The sequence below is a fragment of the Calypte anna genome, chromosome 3 (genome assembly GCF_003957555.1).
Source record: "Calypte anna isolate BGI_N300 chromosome 3, bCalAnn1_v1.p, whole genome shotgun sequence".
In the NCBI taxonomy this organism is placed as follows: domain Eukaryota; kingdom Metazoa; phylum Chordata; class Aves; order Apodiformes; family Trochilidae; genus Calypte; species Calypte anna.
In genome coordinates, this window is record NC_044246.1 from 54,976,209 (window position 1) to 55,002,674 (window position 26,466).

The following is a 26,466-nucleotide window of genomic DNA, read 5'->3' on the forward strand; positions in this document are numbered from 1 at the left end:
GCAGTTATGCACATAAATACCAAATCTCTAAGGGAGGAATTTTGTGTTTACTGTTTAAGAGCACTATGTCACGTTGCTCATGCTTCAATCTAATCCTCTCCCACTGTGATAATGTGGCTGCTGAGACTGTTGCCCAACTTGCAACAAATGCTACCTATTTCCTAGGAGATTGAATCTAAATATTCATTATATGTGGGGATGACAACCGAGCCATCCAAGAGCTGTACCCTTCTCTCTTGCTGCTGCTGAAGACAGACACCTTTGAGATGTCATCAGTGCTTCGTTCTCCCCATGACAGGGATGATAAACCAGCAGATAAAGTAGTGGACTAGTATATAGTTTGGCTGCAGTTTTCCTGTGTGACATTTTAGCACTCTTTGCCTTTGTCCCAGGATCTGTGAGATAAATGAAATATTTTAATTTCTCCATCTCTTGTCTGTCTTGCCCAGCGTTTGTCAATCCTTAAGCCTGGTTGCAAGCTCTTTTTGATGTTTGTAACCTGTGCTTAACACAATCACCACAGATCTTAGGCAAAGTCTCTGCTTTGTTGTAATACAAGCAAAGACAATAAAATCATGTTATTTAGTATGTATTAAAAAACTGTGTTTACCACCCACAGAAATATCCTACTAACACAGTTCTATGGATTTAACACTAGTAAAAAACAAGAAACAATATCAATCTTAAATATTTACTTTAAAGAGCACAGGGTCCAGATGAGCTGTCCCTGCATTCAACACATTCTTCATGATGTCCCTTTCATCCTTTCTCTCTGCTCCTCTACATTCCAGCCTGTCAGTGGTGTGGTTAGGTGTAGTCAAGGATAATTTAGAGACCACTCCACAGTGAGATACATAGGGAGCACTGGACCTCTGCATTTGAGTTTAAGTACAGGATGGTAAATAAAATAGTGCCAGAGCACAACCCAGGGCACTGCTCTTCAATTGCACATATTATTACAGTGTTAAGAGAGGTCCCTGACATAGTTTTGGCCAACGTCAAGTAGTATTCCACAGGCAATTCCTACTAGCATCTTCTGGATTGGCATGGATCAGGGACTAATTTTGGAAGTTAAGAGTTCATCTGCAATAGTCATGCTATTTCCATGAGTGATGTAGCTATCTCCATAATGTCCAGGTCATGCCTTTCTTCTGAGTTGCCTTTATGGACCAGGTGCTCTTGGGAGAAGAGAGGGTGGTCCTCCTTACCCATGAACTGGACAAAATAGTTCTGAGAGGTGATGCATGGTTTACACATGAACTAAAGCACTGTAACTGTAGTGTTGAACAAATTTTACTCTTCAGACCAATCTTCCTGTGATGGGGGACACACTTCATTTGCGAAAGCTAAGAAGCTGTCCCCACACCTCTTGGTGCCTCTGCAAGGCATGTGTTCCTAAATAGGGCATTTTTTTTTGGCTGACCAGTTTTAATATTCACAGGGTGAGTATAAGCAGATCACGTAAAATTGCCAGAAAGTCATAACCATTGCTTTCTGATGCTGGCCTAAGACCACGTAGTCCCTAAATGGTTTAGCAACTTACACAGATTTGCTGAAAAATACTTTTAAAATAAACTGCTTTATTCTAGGACAGGGCATTTTAAAATCCAGTCATTTGTTCTCAGCTTTTCCAAGCAGAATTTGTGCTAGCTAGTCCATTTGTGGAGAGGCTGCTACTGCAGTTCATGCCTGACCAAGTGCTAAATGATACAGATTTAGCCAGTGGGAAAGCATTTGTTTGTGAGGCATCAGGAAAAAGGGCTGTAACACTGTGATCCATTCATCTTGTGTTTAGCCAGCCTGTAATAGGCCTGACTGTCGGATGTTGCAGGCGAAAGATGGTACAGTGAGCAACATCTAGCTGATTAAAATTACTCAGTCTATAGCAGTTACTTGGAATAATGGGGATGAAGTTGCTGTAATTGTTACAGAATCAATTTCCTATCAATTTGAAGTGAAATCTCGTATTTTACTGTAGTGTATATATACCCACCTCTTTCCTTTGTATGGCAACAGAAAGCTGTTATGCCAAGAGAATGAGCTGTTCATTGACATTAACATCTGGCATCCATCTTCATGAAGCATGATCCTTATTTATTTCATCCCATCCTTGGGGTTGCCCGGGGCTGCCTCTTCATGACAGTTTTAAATGCTTAGTGTCAGACATATCTCACAGGGCATCCTCGGCTGTCTCCTCTGCTGATGAACTTGTCAGATGGAGAGAAAGAGAAAAAATTGTCCACACTTTCAAGGTGATGTATAAATTTTCAGGCAACTGCATTTTACAGTCTTCTGCTGGAGTACAGGTGCTACCAGGCCTGGGCATTTATAAATTAATAAACTGTAATAAGAGGTCATGCTGCAAGTTTTCAGACTACCAGCCCTTTCTGTGCCAGGCATCAGGGGGTACCTGTGGCAGCAGCCAAAGAACTAAATGTAACAAGAGAAATGGGAGAATTTTTTACTACGAATACATCCAGGCCCTGTGCTAAAATTTATCTAAGTACAATGTATTTTAGATAGCATCCCTGCAACGGGAAAGTACAAAGGAAAGTATATTTTAACTGAGGAAGCAACACTCTTCAACTTCATTTAAGTGAACAAGCAAGTTTTTGCTGTTTCTTTACTTGGTGCATGCTCACAATTAACTGATGAACATAAATTTAGATTTGCCTCTTCCTCTTTAGTGAAAATTACCCTTGAAACTGGCAGAAATTTTCTCTTCTATGCAAGTCTCAAGGGACTTTTGAAACATATTTTTATTTAAAAACATTGCATTCCTAAAAGAGGATAAATCTCTCTTGTGATAGAAGTGTTAGAAAAAAACCAGCATAAAACAGGCTTATAATTTTTTACTGTCTTGCTTTTTAAAAAAATACTTTGTGGGATTTGATGCCTAGAAAATTTTATTACCATCTCTGTCATGAATTGTCTGCAGACAGACAAACATAAATTTTGTTTATATTCTCCCAATATTTAGTATTTTAATTTCTTCTGTTAATCTCACTTTGCATTTATGAAGAGGATGACCTCGAATCATCTGGACTATTCCTTCATATCCCCTTGGCTTGTCTCATAATTATTCAGTGCTTACAGAGGGTTTTTTACCCTGCCTCACATTTTCCTTCCACCTTCCACAACATCATTAATTTTTTAGTCTTCTGTGTGTCATCTTATATTTTGATGTCTTTCCACAGGTGAGATACAAGACTGTCCAATACATCACAGGCAGGTAGCAACTGCAGAGGCAGAGGCAGACTGCATGCCTCTTTATCAGTGGAGGCTTGCAGACATTTCCCTTGTTGAGGGTCTCCTGCATGTACTTGAGATGCTGCTCAAGGCCTTTAAAAATACCAGCATCCAAAGGCATATGAATTCAGGTACATAAAATTATGTGATTTAAAGCAGAATCAGTGAGATTAAAGTGAAGACATTCTCATAGTGAACTCTGTGGAATATAGCTGGATAAACTCTTGTAAGTGTACCAAATTTTCAACTGCCCCTGCTAAAACTGCAGATTTTCTGTGTTCCTCATGCCATATATGTATTTTATCTTTTCTTTTGTCCTGTCCTTAGTGCTGTCAAAGAGTCTGCCTTCACATGGGAGTTTGGGAGTGGTGTAATTTGCACATATGATGATTGGAAGGAGAAAATTTAAAAGTCTTCCTAAGCACTGTTAATTTTGTTTAAAAAAAATAGGGAGAATGATTGATTATCGTAGCATGTTATCTCTACTTCAGTGCTATAAGCTTTGTAACTGATGGTTAACTAGGGAAAGGATATACTTACTAAAATGCATGTATTTTCCAAACTGTTTAAGCAGAGCACTTGATATTAAATGATAACTTTTCTAAGGAGTTTGATTACTGAATAGCTAACCATATTTTTTTAATTAAGTAGCTATTTTTTAAAATACAATTACAGATTACCTTGTTCCACTAGTTAGAGACGCTGAGATTCATAACAAGACATACAGGAGTGGTGATAAGTTAATAATCAGCTCTCATGGAGGATCCCAGATCTGATACCCTGACTTAGACAACATGGTTTCAGTATGTCAAGACAATGGAACATGGGATAATCTGCCCATTTGTCAAGGTTTAGTACACCAGTTCATCCTGTTTTAGAGCTCATGTACCTTCTTACAGTTTGCCACTATTTTTTTCTACAGTTACAAGTCCCACTGTACTGTATTTGAACAGTGTTGCTGCTAAGTTTTTTGATTTCTTCCCCATTGCCTACTGCAGTGCCACTTTCTGAATATATCCATCAGAGTTAAATCAGATAGAAGTTCAGCAAAAGATCTGATGAGCAGCTGACATTTTTGGACCAATTAATTTCTGGAAAGATTTAAGCTTCTGACTGAAAGCAATTTACCTTTCTTTGCTTTGTGCAGTGGGCTGGGGTAGAAGAGGGAAGCTGGAACCTGTTCTTTTATCAGTTGTCATCAGAATTGTTACACTCATAATCCATTAAACCCATAAGTATTGACTGAAAATTCAGGGTGTGTCTAGGGTGATTTTTGCCAGAAAAGCCATTAGTCATAGAACTAGTACTACTTGCAAAATGGGGTCCCAGCTTTGCTTGGACATCCAGAAATGGCTGCAGATAAGTGATGGCTTTAGTGAATGGAAATTTAATAAACCTGGGCTATTACCTTTAAGTTTCTAACACGTGTAAGTACCGGTGACTTGATTTTAACCAATTCAAGTCTGGTAAGAAGCATGACCAGCTGAACAGCATTAAGATTTTACCTGTCAGTGCTAAGGAGAAGATTGAGTTAGTACGCACTTTCTTCAAACCCATCTGTTATCTCCTAGAACTGACAGTTTTCTGTAGCACTTAAGCAGTCACATCAATTTGCTGAGTTGGGCCATGCAGGTAGGGAATCTGGGACACTTTTTTTGGCAGTGATGGTAGCAGGACTTGGTGCTTCCTCTATAAAGTGATGGGCACCAGAGCCTGAAGTCACAGGAATTTAGTTTGTATAGGTCTCCATAGCTAGGAGCCTCCATAGCTCACATCAAACTGTGTCCTGAGGTCTTATAGTAGGTCCTATTGTAGACTGCAATAAAACTGTATAAATGTTGTATGTATAAACTTAGGAACATTACAGGGTTAGGTCAGTGTATCTGGAGAGGGACAATGGAGAAGGAGTTTTCAGAAACCCATAAAAAAGTGGGCACTACTTTTGGGTTGATTTACCAGCAATGGCACAATGTGTGGTAGTGTGAAGTATACAGCTCATTTTGGGGATGGGGTGCAACTCATGTATAATTAAGGTATATTAAGAGTAGTTAGGTGAGATGAATGCTCACAAAGAGAATTTGTGTATTGCCAAAGATCTAGGTGGAAATTTTGTGAGAGATAGTGTTAAATGGGTAAGCAAAAGCACCCCAGTTGCCTCTTGGCTTGTTAATTCCTTTTGTTACTGTATCTACACTACTAAACACAACCAATTTCTGCTACTCAATGTTCCATATTAACTGCTTTTAAAAATAATAAATAGTGATAATAATTAAAGTAATAATAAAAGTTATGAAACCATTTGTGCAAGAGCAAAGTGCTGTTAACTACCAAAGAGGTAGAGAACAGGCAATTCAGATTCAAGTATATGCCATATTTTTCCACATTTTATAAACCTGTTCCAAAATTGAGTCCAGAGTATTTTTTTTGCTATGTCAGGCACTAATAATAATCAAAGGCACTTGTCTACTTGTGCTGTCAATTACATTTCTATGGCTCTTTGATTACAACAGGCAGGGGATTCTCATGACACTTAGATGCCTTTTCTGACAGGGCAGTGGGAAAGTTTTGTAGAGTGTATAAGAATTCAACCTCAGACTATTTTGGCATGAGATAATAATGATAATTATTCATCTGGTGATGTGAATTTTGTAGAAGAAATGTCAAAATGAAGTTTTCAAGCAGCTTGAGGTGTTTGGAGACATGGGGATTTTTACAAACTCTTGTCTCTCATTCAAGTAAATCTCTCTCCTACTCCCAACGAGCATTAAAATTCTGAGCCAACAGGACAAAATATTCCCCGATACATTTCAGAGGAGAGTAGGCTGATTCTTGCTTGGGCAGTCTGTGTTCTCACTTTTTGTTCTGCTGAAGTCTGCTTAGATTGGTCTGCTCAGTTTGCAGGAACCAGTGTCTCACATGTGGGGCATACTTGATCAGGGGTATAAGCAGTAGCCTGTAGATATGATACTTGAAGCTTTATTTGATCAGGGAGATAACCAGCTAGTAAAAGAGCTATCAAAAGCATTGCTGTCATAATACAGTGTGCCATTAAATCTTTCAAGCTTTTTTTTTTTTTTTCCTTTCTTCTTTTGTTTTCATCCCTCTCCCTCAAAAGACAACTGCAAGGAAATAACCACTTGAAGTACTGCCAAGACTTTTTCTTTTAAATACCAGTATATTAGATGTTTGATTTTAGTTTTCCCCTCAGTCTTAGAATTATGAGAGTCCTATGAATAGGCTTCACAAATTCTAGTAGTGGCAAGAGGCCTCTTTATGGATTGCCATAATGCAGCTGCTACTAATCTCATAACTTTATAATATAGTTTTCATTCTGTGATGACTAATAATCTTTACCCAGTGGGTCATTTCTACCATAATGAAGAAATATATTTTTCCTCTAGTACAAACTATAGTACCAGCTCAAAACAGATTCTGAATATATGTGAGTGATGTTATAAAGTTGTGTAATCTAGTAAATTCATTGTCCTTTGTTGCACCAGATATGGTTGGTGACCATTTAACTGTCACAGCTCAGGACCAGCCATGGTTCAAATTCCTCAGAAGTAGTTCCAGAAGTAGAACATTGTCTCTGACTATATTTATACTTTATGGTGATAACAGGTACCCTAACTTTTTGATAACTTAGTCTGAGACCTTGTTCAGTGTTTATCATGGGACTCCTCGTGGGAACTCTTCTCCCTTTAGACTTTCTCTAGCTGGAATTTCAAAATCATTAATTCTGCAAATCCTTTACAGTTGTGTGCACTTTGTCATGGAATCAGTTTTAAAATTAAAGATGGTTTATATACCTGTCAGTTTTAAGAGGAGGGATGAAACTCATGGTTTACATAAATTACAGTCATTATTTATCGAAGATTGTACGTCAGAAAGAAATTTCTACCTGCTAAACCAGTGAATGTTTGTGAAATAAAATGCTGCTGCCATTTTCAGTAAACCTTTCCTGGATTTGCTGAGAGTGAATCCCACACTAGCAAAATGTGTGGGCTGAACAATAAATAGGTTTGAAACAGAATAATGAGGCATATGTATCTGAAGGAGACCATGCAGGCATGCTATTCATAGTAGACAAGATGAAAAATATCACAGTCCTCCATTTAGGAATGATCATAGAATCATAGAATCGGCTGGGTTGGAAGGGACCTCAGAGATCATCAAGTCTAACCCTTGAACCACTACCGCTGCGGTTACCAGACCATGGCACTGAGTGCCACATCCAGTCTCTTTTTAAATATCTCCAGGGATGGAAAATCCACTACTTCCCGGGGCAGCCCATTCCAATGCATGATCACCCTCTTGGTAAAGAAATTCTTTCTAATGGTCAACATAAACATCCCCTGGCACAACTTAAGACCGTGCCCTCTTGTCTTGCTGAGAGTTGCCTGGGAAAAGAGACCAACCCCCACCTGGCTACAACCTCCTTTCAGGGAGCTGTAGAGAGTGATGAGGTCTCCTCTGAGCCTCCTCTTCTCCAGGCTGAACAGCCCCATCTCCCTCAGCTTCTCCTCACAGGATCTGTGCTCGAGTCCCTTCACCAGCCTAGTTGCCCTCCTTTGGACCCACTCCAGGACCTCAATCTCCTTCCTGAACTGAGGGGCCCAGAACTGGACACAGTACTCAAGGTGTGTCCTCACCAGGGCTGAGTACAGGGGCAGAATCCCTTCCCTGGACCTGCTGGCCACTGTTCCTGATACAGGCCAGGATGCCATTGGCCTTCTTGGCCACCTGGGCACACTGTTGGCTCATGTTCAGCTTCCTGTCAATCCAAACTCCAAGGTCCCTCTCTGTCTAGCTCGTCTCCAACCACTCTGTCCCCAGCCTGTAGTGCTGCATGGGGTTGTTGTGGCCAAAGTGCAGGACCTGGCACTTGGCCTTGTTGAACCTCATCCCGTTGGAATCAGCGCAACTCTCCAGTCTGTCCAGGTCCCTCTGCAGAGCCCTCCTGCCTTCCAGCTGATCGACACTTCCCCCCAGCTTAGTGTCATCTGCAAGTTTGCCAAGATGTGTAAACCAAGATGTGTAAAGATGACTGAGATAACTACCATATAATGAAAGATGCCTCCCTCTTTTTTGAGAGGCCCTCTAATTTGCAGGCTGCCCGAGGCCATTGGTTCTTTCTCATAGTTACATTAACATCTCTGTGTTCAAGCCCTCGTTCCCTGTAGGAACAGGGAATTATCAATGCTGTATTATCAATGCTTTCCTGGATATAAACTAGAAGGGGCAGAGTTCCTTGAGTGTATGTGTAACCTTCTCTGGTAAGATAGCCCACCTAGGTGCCTTAATGTGGAAGGTAAATATCTTACTGGGTTTTTTTCTTTCAATTCTTTCAATTCTTTTTTTTTCTTTCAATTCTGCAAAAAATAGGATTTTTAACTCAGGGGTATAACCTGGTTATGTAATGGTTGCATTACATGCAATGTTTCTTTAGGCCACACAGAGTGTATCAGGGTTTTGTTGTGTGTAACCTTTTGTGGTTACCTGCACCATAAGCCCTTGGTGTGCCATAAAGTTTCTGCTCTCCTCAGGTCCCAAGTGAAAAGGGGAAGTACTTAGCAAAGACTGCTTTGCCCTTAAAATGTAACTTCTTTGCAGCTTTGCTAATAAAACTGAGTAATACTGAGGAAGCTATGTAATTAGTGTATATATTTATGTGCAGAAGTTTCTATGGATACAGATAGATATCTGTATCTATCTGAACTAAAAAATTCTCAATAGGAACTCTTAGTTTGAGCTGTGCCTGCTGCAGACATTATTCAGTGATACACAATGCTGCACACTTGAATATTTGTTGTCTCACAGTAGTTAACTTTAAAGAAGGATTTGCAGCTAAAATGATGGAACTAATTTATTGGTTAGGAATATAAAACCCATCCAGCATGAAACAGAGGTAAATCATATGAAGCCAAAAGGACTTGGTGACTGTAGCTGAAGTGCTGGAATGGAGGATATTCTAGTGTATTTATATTTACATCCTATACATTTTTAAAAGATACTGAATGGATTGTTCCATACACTGTCAAAACCTTGTGAACTACCTTTAGTCATCTTCATACTGCACCTTGAATGGAACATCCTAGGAAGTCATCAGAATTTATTTACATCCTCTGCATTTCATTCCCCTAAGAGGATTACATTTTTTCTTTATTTCATGCCTATATAGAGGCTATCTGGATGTAGAATTCAGATAAACCAATTACAGGAATTCATATGAGATGCTTATGTGACTGAGCTAAATGCTAAGCACTTTGGAAGTGCGAAAATTTGCCAACAGCATCAATAAATTGATACACTGCACAAAAATAAAAACATCCTTATTTTTAACTGCAAATTAAAGTTCCAAATTAAAAAATGCTTTTGCGATTTCAGAATGACATGATGTTTTTGTTTGTTTGTTTATTTAGTACACCATAAAAGATTAATTCCAAATCAGCTTTGAATCACAGAATTACTGAGGCTGAAAAAGACCTCAGATATCATCAAGTCCAGCCTATGACCTCACACCACCCTGGCACTACGTGCCACATCCAGCCTTCCCTGAATTTCCTCCAGGGATAGTGACTCCACCACTTCCCTGGGCAGTCCATTCCAGTGCCTGATGTCCCTCTCCATGAGGAAGTGCTTTCTGACATCCAACCTAAACCTCCCCTTCATGCAGCTTCAGGCCATGCCCTCTTGTCCTGTCACTTGTTAACAAGAAGAGCCCGACCCCCACCTGACTACAGCTTTCCTTCAGGGAGTTGAAGAGAGTGATAAGGTCCCCCCTGAGTCTCCTCTTCTCCAGGCTAAACACCCCCAGCTCCCTCAGCCTCTCCTTATCAGACTTTCCCCCTAGTCCCTTCACAGCCTCACTCCTCTCCTCTGCACCCACCCCAGCACCTCAATATCCTTGAAGTGAGGAGCCCAGAACTGCACACAGAACTCAAGGTGAGGCCTCACCAGTGCTGGGTACAAGGGGAGAGTTCCATTCTTAGTCCTGTTGGCCACACTGTTCCTGATACAAGCCAGGATCCCATTGGCCTTCTGGGCCATGTGGACTCACTGCTGGCTCATGTTCAACTGGTTGTCAATCAGTGCTCCCAGATCCCTCACTGCTGGGATGCTCTCCAGCCACTCTTCCCCCAGTCTATGGTGCTGCATGGGGTTGTTCTGGACAAAGTCTAGGATTATGCACTTGTTCTTGTTGAACTTCACACCATTGGCCTCAGCCCATCAACCCAGCCTGTCCAGGTCCCTCTGCAGCATCTTCTTACCCTTCAGCAGACCAACACTCCCCCCCAGTCTGGTGTCATTCCTGAATTTACTAAGGGTAGACTCAATCCCCTCTCCAGGTTGTCAGTAAGGATGTGGAATAGGAATGGGCCCAGCACTGATCCCTGGAGGTCACCAGATGCCAACAGGATGCAGCACTATTCACCACCACCCTCTGTGCCTGGTCATCCAGACTTTTTTTAACCCAGCAGATCCTGTCCAAGCTGTGGCCTGACAGCTTTTCCAGGAGACTGCTGTGGGAGAGAGTGTCAAAGGCTTTGCTGAAGTCAAGGGAGACTGCATCCACAGCTTTCCCATCATCCACTAGATGGGTCACCCAGTCATAGAAGGAGCTGAGCTTGGTCAGGCAAGACCTTTCTTTCCTAAACCCACATTGGCTGGGCCTGATCCCCTGCTTGTCTTCTACATCACACTTGATGGCACTCAGGATCATCTGCTCCATAACCTTGCCAGGCACCCAGGTCAGGCTGACAGGCCTATAGTTCCCCAGATCTTCCTCCCAGCCCTTCCTATGGATGGGCATCACATTGGCCAACCTCCAGTCACCTGGGACCTCCCTGGTTAGCCAGGACCAGTGATAAATGGCTTTATCTAAGCCATTTTAGGAAGGGTGTGTTTTACTAGTACTAGAAAATTTAAGTTATTTAGAGGACAAGGTGAAACATTCTAACACTGAATTTTCTTCTCCTTTTATTCCTTGATTTACGTCTGTAACTTTCTTAATGTCTTTTTTTCTACTGAAATTCCATTATTATGCAAAAGTTTCTTTACATTTCCTTTGTACTGAAACTTGTTAGATAATTCCAAGGATATGTGAAAATCTAAGGAAAATGTTAATATACTTACTTATATAATTTTTAACTTAGCAATTTGGGGTTAATTATTCATCTGTTGAAATAAATGTGAGTTATTGATTGCCTTTTGTAAAATCAGATACACAGAAGATGGTGGGCGGGGAGAAACCTTTAAATTGATAATTACCACATGGGGTATAAAGATTATTTGTAAAATTACATTGCTTCCAGAAACACTGAGGGAGAAACACTTGAAAACAGTGGAATGTTTACATTTGTACTCTGTGAAATTAAATGTATAGAACTACAAAATGTAGTATGTTACAAAATTTATGGTTTGTTAGCTTTAGGTGAATGAAGACATTACACAGAATTTGGGAAAAAAAAAAAAAAAAAAAAAAAAAAAAAAAGCCTGGCCCTTAGTACTTTGGGAATGTGATCTGCATATGACTACACTCTTAGCCATCTGGATTCTATATTTTAATCTCTTAGGTGCTTTGGAAGATTTCCTAGAAAATGTAACAAATGGTTCTTAAAAAGAACTGTAGGGAAAGCTGAGAGAATTTGGTCTTGGCCCTAATGCTAAACTATAAAGCAGTGTGTGCTTAGTGAAACTGGGAATTCTTGGCTTTGTCTGTCAGATCAAAAGGGAAAACAGTTTGATTGAATTTGAAAACGAATATGAATCTGTTATCTGGAATGTTTGGTCCCAGCTGAACAAAAAGGCTGGTCCTGCAAGGAATCAGGTACTTTGGTATTGCAAAACTTCATTCTCCATGCAAGAATCAACAGATTCTTGAGCAAAAGTTAAGCTTGAAAGAATTTTAAATAGAAAATATTTCAATTTTTTATGTGTAGATTCAAAATAAAATTAAAATAAACATGAGTAATAGAGTTCAAATGGAATACTCAATGAGTAGAAGACAGGACAAACACAGAACTGAAAGCATTACAGAACTCTGGTATATAAACCCACCTCACTGGTGGGGAGGTAAAAACTAACAACTGATTACAGAAGGGATCCGGAAAGTTAGAGAAACTATGAGAGAAAGATAGGAGAAAGATGGAATTAAGAAATTTGCACAACAAACCAGAAGTTGTTCAAGGGAACCCAAAAAGACCCTACCTGAAGTAGCAGGAATTTTCTGAAGAATAAAAGGATGTTATTCATACAAAAGTTAAAAAAAAAAGCCAAGTATGCTACACATAAAAAATATTCTGGAAAACAGACAAGAATACAGAACAGAGCTTTAAAATTATTCTTATTATAAACCTCAGGGCAGACACTTATGGAGAAGCTGACTTGGAATATCCAGATTTTTGTACTGTTGGAGAATGTGGAAATTCTTATGAATACCTTTACCACAGCTGAAAAGGTGTGGAAAAGAACTGAAGTCAGAAAGACCCTCCCTCTTTTTTTCCCCCCAGTAGTACTCCATTGGGAATGAGTCTGTGATTTTCCTTCTCTCCGGTGGCTTTAGCCTTTAATTAAGCCTTGGAATACAGCTCATCTGTGCCAGAAATTCCATCTGCATTTGACTCATCCCTGGTGACTGGTGTAGCTGACATCACACAGGCTCAAGGGATTCTTGCATACAAACAAAGAGGAAAAATGCACTTAAAGAAAGAAAAAAAATAACTAGAATAGCATTACAACATTGATATGTCCAGCTCACAGTGAGCTTTGTCTTCTGCAGACACGCCTGTCAGGTGCTGTTGTCTGGTTGTCTTAGCCAGTTTTTCAATAGCTCTCTCTTCCTTCTCTACCTCCATTCTACTTCTAAGCACTGTCACCTATTCAAAGTCTGGGATTATCCCATGACACCTGTCAAATAACCAAGTCTTAATTTATTTGGAAGGTTCTTCCTTCCTGCTAAGTGTCCATGCAATCCCCAGCATCTACTTCTCAAAGTCCTAAAAGGAATATTACTGATCATGAAGTCAACCACTCATGAAAAAGAAACAAAACTAGCAGCAAGTGATAAAGAAAGCTAAAACTATCTGCTGTAAATCATAGAATCATAGAATTAGAATCATAGAATTAGCCGGGTTGGAAGGGACCTCAGAGATCATCTAGTCCAACCCTTGACCCACCGGAGCAGTTGCTAGACCATGGCACTGAGTGCCACATCCAGTCTTTTTTTAAATGTCTCCAGGGACGGAGAATCTACCACCTCACCGGGCAGTCCATTCCATAGCCTAATCACCCTCTCCGTGAAGAAATTCTTTCTAATATCTAACCTAAACCTCCCCTGGCACAACTTAAGACTGTGTCCTCTTGTCTTGTAGAAGGTCGTCTGTGAAAAGAGTCCAGTTCCCACCTCGCTACAGCCTCCTTTCAGGTAGTTGTAGACAGCAATGAGGTCTCCCCTGAGCCTCCTCTTCTTCAGGCTGAACAGCCCCAGCTCTCTCAGCCTCTCCTCATAGGGCCTGTGCTCGAGTCCCTTCACCAGCCTGGTTGCCCTCCTTTGGACCTGTTCCAGGACCTCTACATCCTTCTTAAACTGAGGGGCCCAGAACTGGACACAGTACTCGAGGTGTGGCCTAACCAGCGCTGAGTACAGGGGAAGAATCACCTCCCTGGACCTGCTGGTGACGCTGTTTCTGATACAGGCCAGGATGCCATTGGCCTTCTTGGCCACCTGGGCACACTGCTGGCTCATGTTCAGTTTCTTGTCAATGCAGACTCCCAGGTCCCTTTCTGCCTGGCTGCTCTCCAGCCACTCTGTCCCCAGCCTGTAGCGCTGCATGGGGTTGTTGTGGCCAAAGTGCAGGACCCGGCACTTGGCCTTGTTGAGCCTCATCCCGTTGGAATCGGCCCAGCTCTCTAGTCTGTCCAGGTCCCTCTGCAGAGCCCTCCTGCCTTCGAGTTGGTCCACACTTCCTCCCAGCTTGGTGTCATCTGCGAATTTGCTGATGATGGACTCAATCCCTTCGTCTAAGTTGTCGATAAAGATATTAAACAGAACTGGGCCCAATACTGATCCCTGGGGGACACCACTAGTGACCGGCCGCCAGCTGGATGCAGCCCTGTTCAGCACCACTCTCTGGGCCCGGCCCTCCAGCCAGTTCCTAACCCAGCACAGGGTGCTCCTGTCCAAGCTGTGGGCTGACAGCTTTTTCAGGAGGATGCTATGGGGGACGGTGTCAAAGGCTTTGCTGAAATCCAGGTAGACCACATCCACCGCCTTCCCCTCATCCACCAGTCGGGTCACCTGATCATAAAAGGAGATCAGGTTGGTCAGGCAGGACCTGCCCTTCCTAAACCCGTGCTGGCTGGGTCTGATCCCTTGCCCATCCTGCAGGTGCTGTGTGATTGCACTGAGGATGATCTGCTCCATAACCCTGCCAGGCACTGAGGTCAGGCTGATGGGCCTGTAGTTTCCCGGGTCCTCCTTCCGGCCCTTTTTGTGGATTGGCGTGACATTCGCCAACTTCCAATCATCTGGGATGTCCCCCGTGAGCCAGGACTGTTGGTAGATGATAGAGAGAGGCTTGGCGAGCTCTTCTGCCAGCTCTCTCATCACTCTTGGGTGGATCCCATCCGGTCCCATAGACTTGTGGGGGTCCAAGCAGCTCAAGAGGTCACTGACTGTGTCCTTCAATATTACAGGGGGGCTGTTTAGATTTTTATCACCTTCTATAGGCTCCAGAAGCCTGCTGTCAACAGGATAACCTGTCTTTCTGTTGAAAACTGAGGTAAAGAAGGTGTTAAATACCTCAGCCTTTTCCTCATCTTTGATAACTATATTCCCACCCATGTCCAGTACAGAATGAATGTTTTCCTTGCCTCTTCTTTTGCTATTGATGTATCTGTAGAAGGATTTCTTATTGTCCTTCACAGAGGTAGCAAGATTCAGTTCATGTTGTGCTTTTGTCTCTCTGATTTTCTTTCTACATGACCTGACTATATTCCTAAATTCCTCTTGAGAAGTTAGTCCTTTTTTCCATAATTGATAGGCCCTCTTCTTAATCCTAATTTCTTTCAGAGTCTCCCAGTTCAGCCAGACTGGTTGCCTTCCCCACCGGCTCGCCTTCCGGGACTCTGGGACAGCCTGTTCCTGTGCTTTCAGAATATGCTCTTTGAAGTATGTCCATCCCTCCTGGACCCCTCTGTTTTCAAGGGCTGTTTCCCAGGGTATACTCTGAACTAGTCTTTTGAATAGTCCAAAATCTGCTCTCCGGAAGTCCAACACAGAGGTTTTACTGACAACCCTCCTTGTATCCCTGAGTATTGAAAACTCTATTATTTCATGGTCACTAAGTCCCAGTCGTCCATCAACCACCACATCTCCCACCAGCCCCTCTCTGTTTGTGAAAAGAAGGTCAAGTGGGGCTCCGTCCCTGGTGGGCTCATTTACTAGTTGGAGCAGGAAATTATCTTCAATACACTCTAGGAATCTCCTAGACTGCCTCCTCTCTGCGGTGTGGAGTTCCCAGCAGATGTCTGGCAAGTTGAAGTCACCTACGAGAATAAGGGATGATGATTTTGAAACATCCTCCAGTTGCTTGTAGAATATTTCCTCGACCTCATCATCCTGATTGGGCGGTCTGTAACAGACTTCCATCACGATATCAGCCTTGATGACCTTCCCACTGATTCTAAGCCACAGGCATTCTGCCCTATTATTGGTGGTCTCAACTTCTACAGTGTTGAGAGATTCTCTAACATATAGGGCTACCCCTCCACCTCTCCTACCCTGGCTGTCCCTTCTGAAGAGCCTGTATCCACCCATGGCAGCACTCCAGTCATGGGAGTCATCCCACCACGTTTCCGTGATAGCAACTACATCATAGCTTTCCTGCCGCACGATGGCTTCCAGCTCCTCCTGTTTGTTGCCCATGCTGCGTGCATTGGTATACATGCACTTCAGCTGGGCTGCTGATTTGTCATTTATCTCGGGTAGTCCACCTTTAGGTTCCTCTCTGGAGAGCTCAGTTTCAACCCTCTCCCCCTTCAAACCTAGTTTAAAGCCCTCCTTATCAGCCCCTTCAACCTATGACCTAGAGTCCTTTTCCCCCTGTTAGTTAGATGAAGAGAGACCACAGGGCTCCAAGCACTTCCATGTGAATAATGAGTATAAATATTTCCTTCCTCTTGTTGCAAACTCAACATCAATTTTTTGTAGTTCAAATGAAAATTGTGCTTTTTAACTTATAATTCACAGGATAAAGATTAGCTGGGGTGTGTTTCATCCCATATCTGTTGTGAAGTGCATGGGAAACTAATGACTTTGGCATAAAGATCAATGGTTCACAAGTTGCTGTGTACTGCAGTATTATTGAGGATGAAATGTGAATTTGGCATGATGGTCCTGTAGAAGCTCAGCTGACTGTAACTGGAAAACAGGCTCTGTAACTTCAGTAACAAGGAAGCTCTGGGTATGATAAGTGATTGTAAATCACCTGTTTCCATTTAGGATTGTTAAACTATTATTAAAATAGGATTGAAACTAGTTTTATACATTTCATTTAGGTCATACAGCTGGTGTCAGTAACAGCAATTTCCAGCAAGATGGTGTTTGCCAAATCTAGACTAGAGTAGCAGCTTTTCAACTAAAACTTTATTATTAGATTAATTTCACATTCTGTAGAAGGTGGAAAGTGCTTCTCACTGTGTGCACACTCCAAGGCTTACCCCACTATTGTACCTGGTACAAAGGAGTAGAAGAAGCAGCTTGGAACCAGGACACCCAGAGTATATTCGAAGCTGCTTCAACATTGGCTTTCTGAGTGATCTAGAAGAAGTTGCTTACCTCTCAGGTGGTTTTTAAGAAGACATTGTGAAGGTTCAGTAATTTTAAAAGGTTAAGATTGAAAAGAATTTCAAAATTATTGGTCAAGGACACAATATGCTTAACAAATCTTTTTAAAATAAATCTGTAGGCTTTTAATAAATATGTTGCCGTTTCCACAGTTCAAAATAAGCATCTTATGGCTTTGATACTTGAAGTTATATCCACTGTTGGGTTTCATAGGGGTTACTTGATAGATTTGTGCTCACTTAGATTTTTCTGCTATTATTTCTATTCTTGTATTACTATGGGGTCTGCTAGTTTTTTACTGTGGAAATGAGTAATCAGAAAAATTCTTCAGAACATGTCTTCACTTTCAAAACAGAAATTCTGTGACCACAAAGTTTTTCTCAATTTTTCTCAATTTTTGTACTATGCACTAAGTCTCCCTTCATACTGCTGGCAGGGTTTAATATAGCAATATATCATTAGATTATTGTTAAGCTGATAAACATTAAATTAAAAGTTACTCTAGTAAAGTTTCCTATTCTGCTTTCATTTCAGAAGGGGCTCATTAGAAGTAAATTCTAGTTAAGCACTGTTCTAGACAAGGATGTTTTGACAGGGCTCATTTTAAAGCAACTGGGTTTTCTACTTCCTTTTACAAACTTTCTTTTTCAAACTCTCAGCTGGGTATGACTGGTTGAATCCAGCAGTTTTTCTTTCATCTACTTAGAGTGCAAATTTTTGTTTTGCAGTTTAAAAATTTAAATACTTTTTGTTTTGTACATTACTATAAATTATTTTTTCTATAAAGTAGAAAAATCCTGTTTTTAACACTTAAATTGCAAAAATAATTTCTTTTTCCTCCTCTTCTTTCTGCTGGCCATCTACTTCCCTCATTCATTTCCCTATTTCATATTACACTAGAAATAGCAATTTTTTGGCCACCAGTTTTTATCTTTAGATCTTTTTGGCTAACAAATAAAATCAGTAAATTTCTGTAAACAGTATCGTTTCCTTACAGTTTAAAAGTCCAGAACTATCAACTACTCTTTTTTTTAACACTGCTGATTTTTTTTTTCTTGCTGTTTTTGCAAACCCATAGTTATTAATAAACATTTGCCTTTGTGAAAGATGGTAATACTAGTGTTCCATCAGTTGAAAACAGGATTTAGGCATTTCATTCCTGACTCATGTTATAATGTTTCAGTATGTATACGTGAAAAGATGAGCTTTGAATTAGGGCTCTGCACTATGTAATTCAAGTGTGATTCATGTGCTGGCAGTGTCTGTGGAACTGGCAATGTCTGTCAGGTGAACTGGACAGGATAAATGAGTGAAAAGATACTTGGCTGAGTATGTATTTTATTCTGAAGGTCCTGAAGGGTGATACAATAACTACCCAAGAAATCAAGCTTTATTAGCACAGTGTTCATGAAGAAGAAGGAATAAAGATTAACTTGGTCTTTCATGTACCTGCATAAAACTGAATTTTCAAGTCCTACATACAGAAGCAAGTGTTTTCATGAAGACAGTATATGGAAAATGATGGCTGTAATGGATCCCAAAGCCAGACAGTAAAGCCTCTGGCGGAGATCAGGCCACCCTGGGAAGCGTCAGACCTGCTGGGATGTACACTGCTGTGGTCCTGTGCACTATATTGTGGCTGGAATTAAACACTGGTTTAATTAAACACTGGTAACCAGATGACAGATGTTCAAACTTCTGGTGTTACTTAGTGTCTGGATATGTACAAGTGAAGTTCATGCACAAATCAGATTTCCCCAATTACTGTCTTAGGGAGATACACCAGTGTTTTCCATGCACATTGGTACTGCTGGTTTTTTACATTTTTCCACTATCATTTCCACTATTTTTTCATCTTGATCTTTAAGAAGTATCATTTTTATTAAGTGCAAATGTTGCTAACCTTGCCCATCCCTCTGTCAAACAAAATGTCTGGCCTGACACTGGGGTTTGCTGCTACCCCATCTAACCCAGTAACTAGTACACTAGAAGAAAGGTAGGTTAGTAGCTAGAGGAAAAGCATACTATGCAGAAAATCAAATGTGGGAAACATTTGAAAGTATGTGGGAAACATACTTGTTCCTATCCTTTTTTCATAAGTAACTGCTCTGTATTTCAAGACATTTTTGCTTTTATTTTTTGACTCATACAAAAGCTGGACAAAACCTGAATAATTTACCTCCCACCTACTAGGACAAACTTCTTAGCCATTGAACTCATTGACTAGAAAGAATGTTTTGAGCACTGTCACTTCACTGTTATCTCTCTACCAGTGGCTTTTTAAAAGTGACATGACATCTTTATTCTGTGCCCCCAGTGTTAATCCAGAATATGCTAATGCCAAAAAACCTTCTCTCCCTCCTACAGTTACAGTGTCAATAGTGCAGAATTACTGCAGCATCCTCTGGGCAGAGTTTAAAAAGTTTCTTGGCTGTAATGGGTAGGAAAAATTACTGGGTAAACTCCATTTATTTGTCCAGTGTCTGAGCAGTAGGTGCCCACACCCTGTGTCACCATGCAGGAGCCCTTGTCCAAAGGATGTGGCTATAATCCTGTGGAGGCTGCAATGGAGAGGGCAGACCCGCCTCTGTCTTTTACTGTGCTGTCTCTCACAGGGATCCCATAAAACTGAGCCTGGGGTCTTGGCACCTCAGGAGAGCTCTAAAAAAGGGTTTCTGCCTGCAACCTGCAGCTCTATTCTGTAGTCTTTTTTTATTAAAAGCTCTCCTATTAGTCTGAAACAGGCCCTCTGTTCCAAGCCAGTATTTGATAGTTTTTTTAACACAAGGCTCTAGTCCCCAGGTTTTAAGCTCTTCCCGAGTATGCTAATCTTTCATAAAAATCTGTCAGAGGAGAAAGGCTATAGCTTATCTCAGAGGAGAGCTGTAAGCTCCAGCAGCTCCTAAAAGCAGGCAAGGAATTCTATCAAGTCAAACTGGGAGCTCCTCCCTTCAATTTCTTTGAGAAAAGGCATTTTAACATCCCAGAAGGGATTTGTTTTCCATATAAACGCACTTATTCTTTCTTCTTGAGTAATGATCGAGCTTTTCAGCTGGGAATGCTGAGCTGTAAAGTTCCTGTAAGTCCCCTTAAAGCCTATGGCCAATTGTTCTATAAAGACTGATCTAGAGATCCAGGACTGCATACTGCAGAACAACCAGCAGACACTGCCTGAATTATTCCCATCCCTCTGACAACCTCCAAACCTAAGGACTTCTGCATGTGGTCTTTTAATGTTGGTTGTCAGAAGATATGACTGGATTATCCATGCTGGGTTCTGGCAAGTCTCAAAATCCTTATGAAGTTAAGATGCTAATATCTACAGGTAGTAAACCTTTGGTGTCACATTTAAGAACAGGTCCTAGGGCTTTTTTTAAGCTGTGAGAACTTCCTGAAGCAGAATTAGCTTTCCTTTGTAATTATTTATCAATCATACTGCTATCTTCTTTAGGCAATAAAATGTACTCATCAGGCAAAATTTTATTTCAATCAGTTTGTGGTTATTTTTTTCTGTGACTTTGATTCCTTCGCCTGAGGTTCACATGCCTGTCATTTCAAAAAAATAATTGAGGATTGGTTGCTGGGAATGTTTGAAATTTAACTTTCATGGGAAATTTCAGTGGGTTTATGTTTGCCGCCTGGATTTTCACCTATATTTGACCTGGCACCTTCCTTTAATCTGAGTAACGAGTATTGTACAGTGGTATCCAGTATAATACTAAGTGAATACCAGCAATGAGGTATCTGATCCTGTCAGATCTGTCTTTAGGAGCCAAGAGTGTTCAGTGTCCCTCCAGACTTTGATGATCTTGGGTTTTTTGTGATCAAAACATAAGCCACTTAATGGCTGTTTTGCTACTGACTTTAAATGATCTTGAGCCAGAATGACCATGGGAATGGAGCAAGCTGAGAAAGGGACTAGATGTACAACTAACCACCCATAGCTCAAAATCAATTCACTTTTGGTTGTTTGTGATGTGTCTCATTCAATTTGATTTGATTTGAAAAAAGAGGCTCTGAATGTTACTCATTATATATGGGGGCCAGTTTGCAAATATTGAGGGATTCTGAAACCAGATGAACAAAAAATTCACAGAAGATGGTGAGGGATTCCTCAAGTGGACTCATTATTTCACTTGAGCTAAATGCCCTCATTTTCAAACAACCTCCATTGCCTCTGCTGTTTATAAGTGTTTAATATAAGAGCAGCTGGCAGGTAGGGCTGCCGAATTCTTGGCTAATTTATGACTTAACACTCTGCAATGCATTGAAGAAAAATGTTTGTAGACATTTCCAGGCAGCATCAGTTCAAGAGCATTTCTCTTGAAACATGGAGGGTGTCACAGGAAGGGATGGCACCCATTCTTAGCACTGTGTACATATCCTACATGAAGAATGAGGCTCTTAAAAGGTTTATAAACTTTAAAATGCTTATAAAATACATTTTGATTTGTTAACAGATTAACTGTCTGTATCTGGGTTGTACCCATAGCATATTGTTTTTAATCTGCCTGGGTATGTGTCATTCATGAGTAGATCCACACTGCTAGGAAACCAGCACTGAGGCTGTCCTTTATTCAGCAGGCTGCTTTGACCCCAGGTGACTCTAAGAAGTTAGGAATGAAGCAACATTGCTGCAGAGGAGAAATGTTTCTCTGAGGGGTTGCTCTCTGTGACAAAATGTGCTCTGCTTTGCTCATTGCTAGAAAGGTATTGGGCATCTACACATCTCTTGCATCATGTCATAGCTTGGTAAAACTCAGTTGCAAAGAAGTTTCAATTGCTGTCTTCCTTTGTTCTCATGCTCTAAGCATAAATAAGAAAAATATATCAGGTTTCTTTATGGCAGACCAGAATCATAGCTTTCACTTTTCACATAGTCATTTCCTTTTTAATAAAAGAATGACTCCTGATATAGTCCAAAGGTGGTTTCCTACTATTTCAGTCTGACACCTTTGCCCTGGTTGTAAAATTGTTTTCAGTCATGGGTTAACTTCCCACTAATGTATTCCTCTTTCTTGTGTGCCCAGAGACCTTGGAAAGTAGACAGACTACTGAGGATATGAATTTTTATTTTAATTACTTGCACTGGTTTCAAGTTATTATTAAGCCTTGCCAGTGAAAATGCAAATGAAACCTTTTCTCCAGGGGATAGGGAATAGACATCGTTGCACATTGCAATCAGCCTCACTTGAAGATTCGTTTAATATCTTGTGTATTTTTTTTTTTAATGCATTATTCACAGAACAAGATTCACAGAGAGACGCAGCTGAGTTGTAATTTCTGGGAAGAGTCTTCTTCTAAGGGATGGTATTTTCATTTTTTAAATCAATGCAGTAGGTCTTGCCTGCATAAGGGAAGCATGAAGTGAACAGCCTGTAGATGGGGTACTGAGCCAGGAAAATAAAACAATCCATCCAGTAATTTGAGCCCTTTTGGGTTGAATATATAGCCATTTGAGACATCATTACACTTTGTAGCATTTTTTTTCTTTGTGTTATAAGTACTGAAGAAAATTGTAATCAGCTAACACTTACCAAGTGGAAGTTTCCTCTTACAAAAATACTGCTTGCAAGCTGCTTTACCCACTGCTGTTTCCTAGAGAGTGCTCCCTCAGCTCTCCATCGAGTTCATCTGCTCAGCCATGTGAGAGGACATCTTGTTACAGGACCTAAAATAGAAGTTTCATGTGTTTATATTGCAATTCTTTCTTATGTATTTAACCTTATGTGAACCTAATTAACACAAGCTTGGTCCTATATGTAAGACCTCACTCCACCAGCAATCCCACTGAGATCTGTAGGTCTGCTCAGATAAAACAGTAGAGTAGAAAACATCAGTAGAGTTGAAACTCAACTTGATAATATTACAGTGGTACAGACTGTAATTGTTTAAGCAGCATTGTAAGCCATATACCTCTATTGCAGCCCAGTGGAAGAGAAAGGTATTTTTTTAAGTGAGTACTTATGAATTTAATGACTGCATATAACCATTCAATTATGCCAGTGAAGCAAGCAATAGAATGTTAAAGCTGAATTTGCAATGCTTCACAAGGATAGGGATTCTCCTTATTTTGACTGTCCTCCTCCATACCCATTTGTGTCTTACAGACACAGGTGTCCTCTTTTGTCTTCCCCTTCTCTCAGAGGATGGACACCTTCCTAGGTGCCATCTCTCAGGCAGCTGAGAGAAGAACTTGCTGGAACCAAAGAGAACCCACCCCACCAGACATATCCCCACAGGAGGTGTCTGCATCCATCTTTTGATACAGATGGATACCTGGTCCCCCAGCAGCAGCAGTCTGGTACCACTGAGATAAAACCCAAAACCATAGGGAGTCTGAAAAAAAGCCTGAAGTGTGCCCTATGTATTTTGACAAACTAAACTTACCCAGCTAGTGTTAATGTCTTTCTCCTTTTTAGTTTCTTCTTTATTATTTTATTTTCTTCTTTATTTGACCAAGTTTGTCCACTACCTCCAATGGTGAGTCACGGAGACCACATCTGCCACCCACAGCCCTGTGAGCATTACAACCATGGGACAGTGGTAGAGTTTTACTGTGATCCTGGTTATGTCCTCACCAATGACTACAAGTACATCACCTGCCAGTATGGAGAGTGGTTCCCCTCCTACCAAGTATACTGTGTCAAAATAGGTAAGGGAGTATCAATGGCCTTACTTCTGCTCTACTTTTTAAATGAGATCTGTTGATGTGTAGTGCTGGTTAACTTCATCTGTTTCTTGGTTAAGTGATGAACACTGATTTTACGATGCTAGTGAATACAGAATATTTTTATTTCCATGATCCTGAATTACCTTAACCATTTCAATTGCTTGCTCATCATATGTATTTTCAACATCTTCTGGATATTTTTATATGTATAGAAGCTAAGGATTATGATTACATACATAAAAAGAAGTCAAGGGGAAAAACCAAGGTCCAGATTCTGTGGCAGCTTAATGTTAAGGTTGCTTTTGGCATATGGCATTGGGTTCAAGTGTGCTTCTATAACATACATATAAGAGATGTATTGTCCTAACTGGCATGTCTGAGTATTGTTGAAGTATGGATACAAAATAATAACAGTAATAACCATTCTTATATTGCCTTCTTGTTACAGAACAAACATGGCCAAATACAGAGGAGACTCTCCTGACCACATGGAAGATAGTGGCATTTACTGCTACCAGCGTTTTATTAGTACTGCTTCTGGTTATTTTAGCCAGAATGTTCCAGACCAAATTTAAGACACATTTTCTTCCGAGGTTTGTAATTTTAAAAACTGAGGACCTTGATTCAGTTTTTACATTCTTCACTCCTTACTGAGGTGGCAGAGTGACTGATGAGCTTTACAAATACCTTCTGCTCTGAGCAGAATTCTCTGAGCCATTGGTGTGGAAGGACACCCCTGGAAATCCAGAGTAGACCTATGTGCAACTAAGATAAAAGGCAAAGTTTGCCAAATTCACTTTGGGAGGAATTACAGCTCTGCCACCGAGAACTGCTGCTTCTGCATGTAAAGTAGCTGACAATATATTTAGATACTCATTTCTCAGTGCTGAGGGATTAATTTTTTAACTGCTGTAGACTAAGTAATATAATTTTTAAGAATTATGTTCTTTTTCTCTATGGACAAATTTATATTAAAAAATTTCTTTCCCATCACAAGTATTTTGATCATGACTATTAAATATATCCAACATATTCCTCTATTTCCATTAAATACCATGCAGATATGAACATTTTCATTGATTCTCACAGCACTCCTCATGAGATAGGTAGGTGGGTATTATTATTATCTACAACTGGAAAGACAAATGCAGTCATGCAAAGCTTCAGACACAGCTATCTGGATATGCACACAGCTATATGGATATGCAAAACAGTATCTGGATTTTCTAGTTTTCAGTCTGCTCAGTTTGCTATGGACCTTCATTGTATGATTCCTTCTGTCCCGTGCTTGTTTTTTCTCAGATCTTTATTCTACCACATGCAGAAAACAGAGATAAGAAAGCTGCATGTCAATAAATATTTGCAACAGAAAGGATTTGGTGATCTTAATGTTAAAGAAATTTGTACATGAAATTATACAGATTATAGAAGAAATGTTTAAGTTTATACACATATATATGGGCATATATACAGTATATAGGGAACAGCATACATACTCTTCAGAGTAATGGGTTTCATTATGGCTTGCTTTATAGCCTGTACTTGTCTAGCTTATTGAAATGGCTTTCTGTCCCCTCCTTTTCAGAAGTTTTCATATCATATCTGGGATATGGGTACCTCCTGTTAGGATTTTACTGTGATTTAATCAGATACTAAACAGATACTTTAGGGTTTAACAGACTTTCCCAATTAACAAAAGGTTTTTTTAAAAAACAAAGTAACCAACTTAGTACTGGTTAAGGAAGCCTTCATTCTTTGAAAGTAAGACCTGAAGGAGGCCACAAGTCTGGCCACCAAAGACTGTCATTTCAGTGCCTGTTTGCATGGGCTGTAAAAACTTTTGTGCTCCATCACACAGCTTTCCAGGGGTTCAGACACTTTTGAATCAGAAACTACATCTGTGCTCTTACATTAATGATACCTGCTGTGCACAGCACAGCACATGGTGCTTATCTCTTCCAAGCACCTGTTTTCCTTCCCTTCTCAAAACTGTGCTTCACACTACCAGTTTCATTCTGTGGCTTGTAACAGATTGCACCTGACTGTCAACGTGAGCAGAGTTTTGCAAGCTGTTGAAGCAAACATTTCTGTGAATGTTAATGAACCTGTGGCTTCATTTTTCATTATTAGAAATGTGCTGTGTTTACTTAAATTCAGTGGTTGCTCCAATGTATTTATTGTTCCTGCTCTGTGTGGTAACTTGTCTGTGTTTGATGCAGAGACAACCAGGAAGGCTCAATGGGTGACCCCGACTTTGTGGTGGTGGATGGTGTTCCTGTCATGCTGCCTTCCTATGATGAAGCTGTAAGCAGTGGCTTGAATGCTCTGGCACCTGGATACTCAGCTACCACAGCTCAGGGGCACGATTTGCAGACAGAAGATCAGAACCCTCCTGCTTACCCTGGCCCCAGGTTTACAGACATGCTGCCTTGTGAATCTGAGCCCTGTGACAGTAGGTTGGGCTCCTCTGAACTGCTCCAAAGTTTGTTCCCTTCCCCAATGTGCCAACCAACAGCTCTTCCTAGTTCAGATAGAACTGATGGATTCCACAGCACTGCTGGGGAGGATGCAACTACAAGTCCAAGGATTGATATTGCAGATGGTGAGTCTTGCATAGGTGCAATAGATGAGTCCATAAAGAGGAGCCATTTGTTTGTACTGTTAGAGCAGGAATAAACCCAGCTGACCTGATCCT

The 26,466-nt window shown here is 40.7% G+C and overlaps 1 protein-coding gene across 1 annotated transcript in view; it reads left to right on the forward strand.

Annotated features, from left to right (window-relative positions):
• SUSD4 (sushi domain containing 4) overlaps window positions 1-26,466 on the forward strand; it is a 74,749-nt gene that overhangs the window by 46,932 nt on the left and 1,351 nt on the right. Inside the window, 6 exon segments of the mRNA XM_030447541.1 lie at window positions 3,925-4,098; window positions 8,361-8,437; window positions 8,440-8,560; window positions 23,562-23,753; window positions 24,220-24,364; window positions 25,991-26,373. Of these exon segments, the coding sequence (XP_030303401.1) occupies window positions 3,925-4,098; window positions 8,361-8,437; window positions 8,440-8,560; window positions 23,562-23,753; window positions 24,220-24,364; window positions 25,991-26,373 (1,092 nt within the window).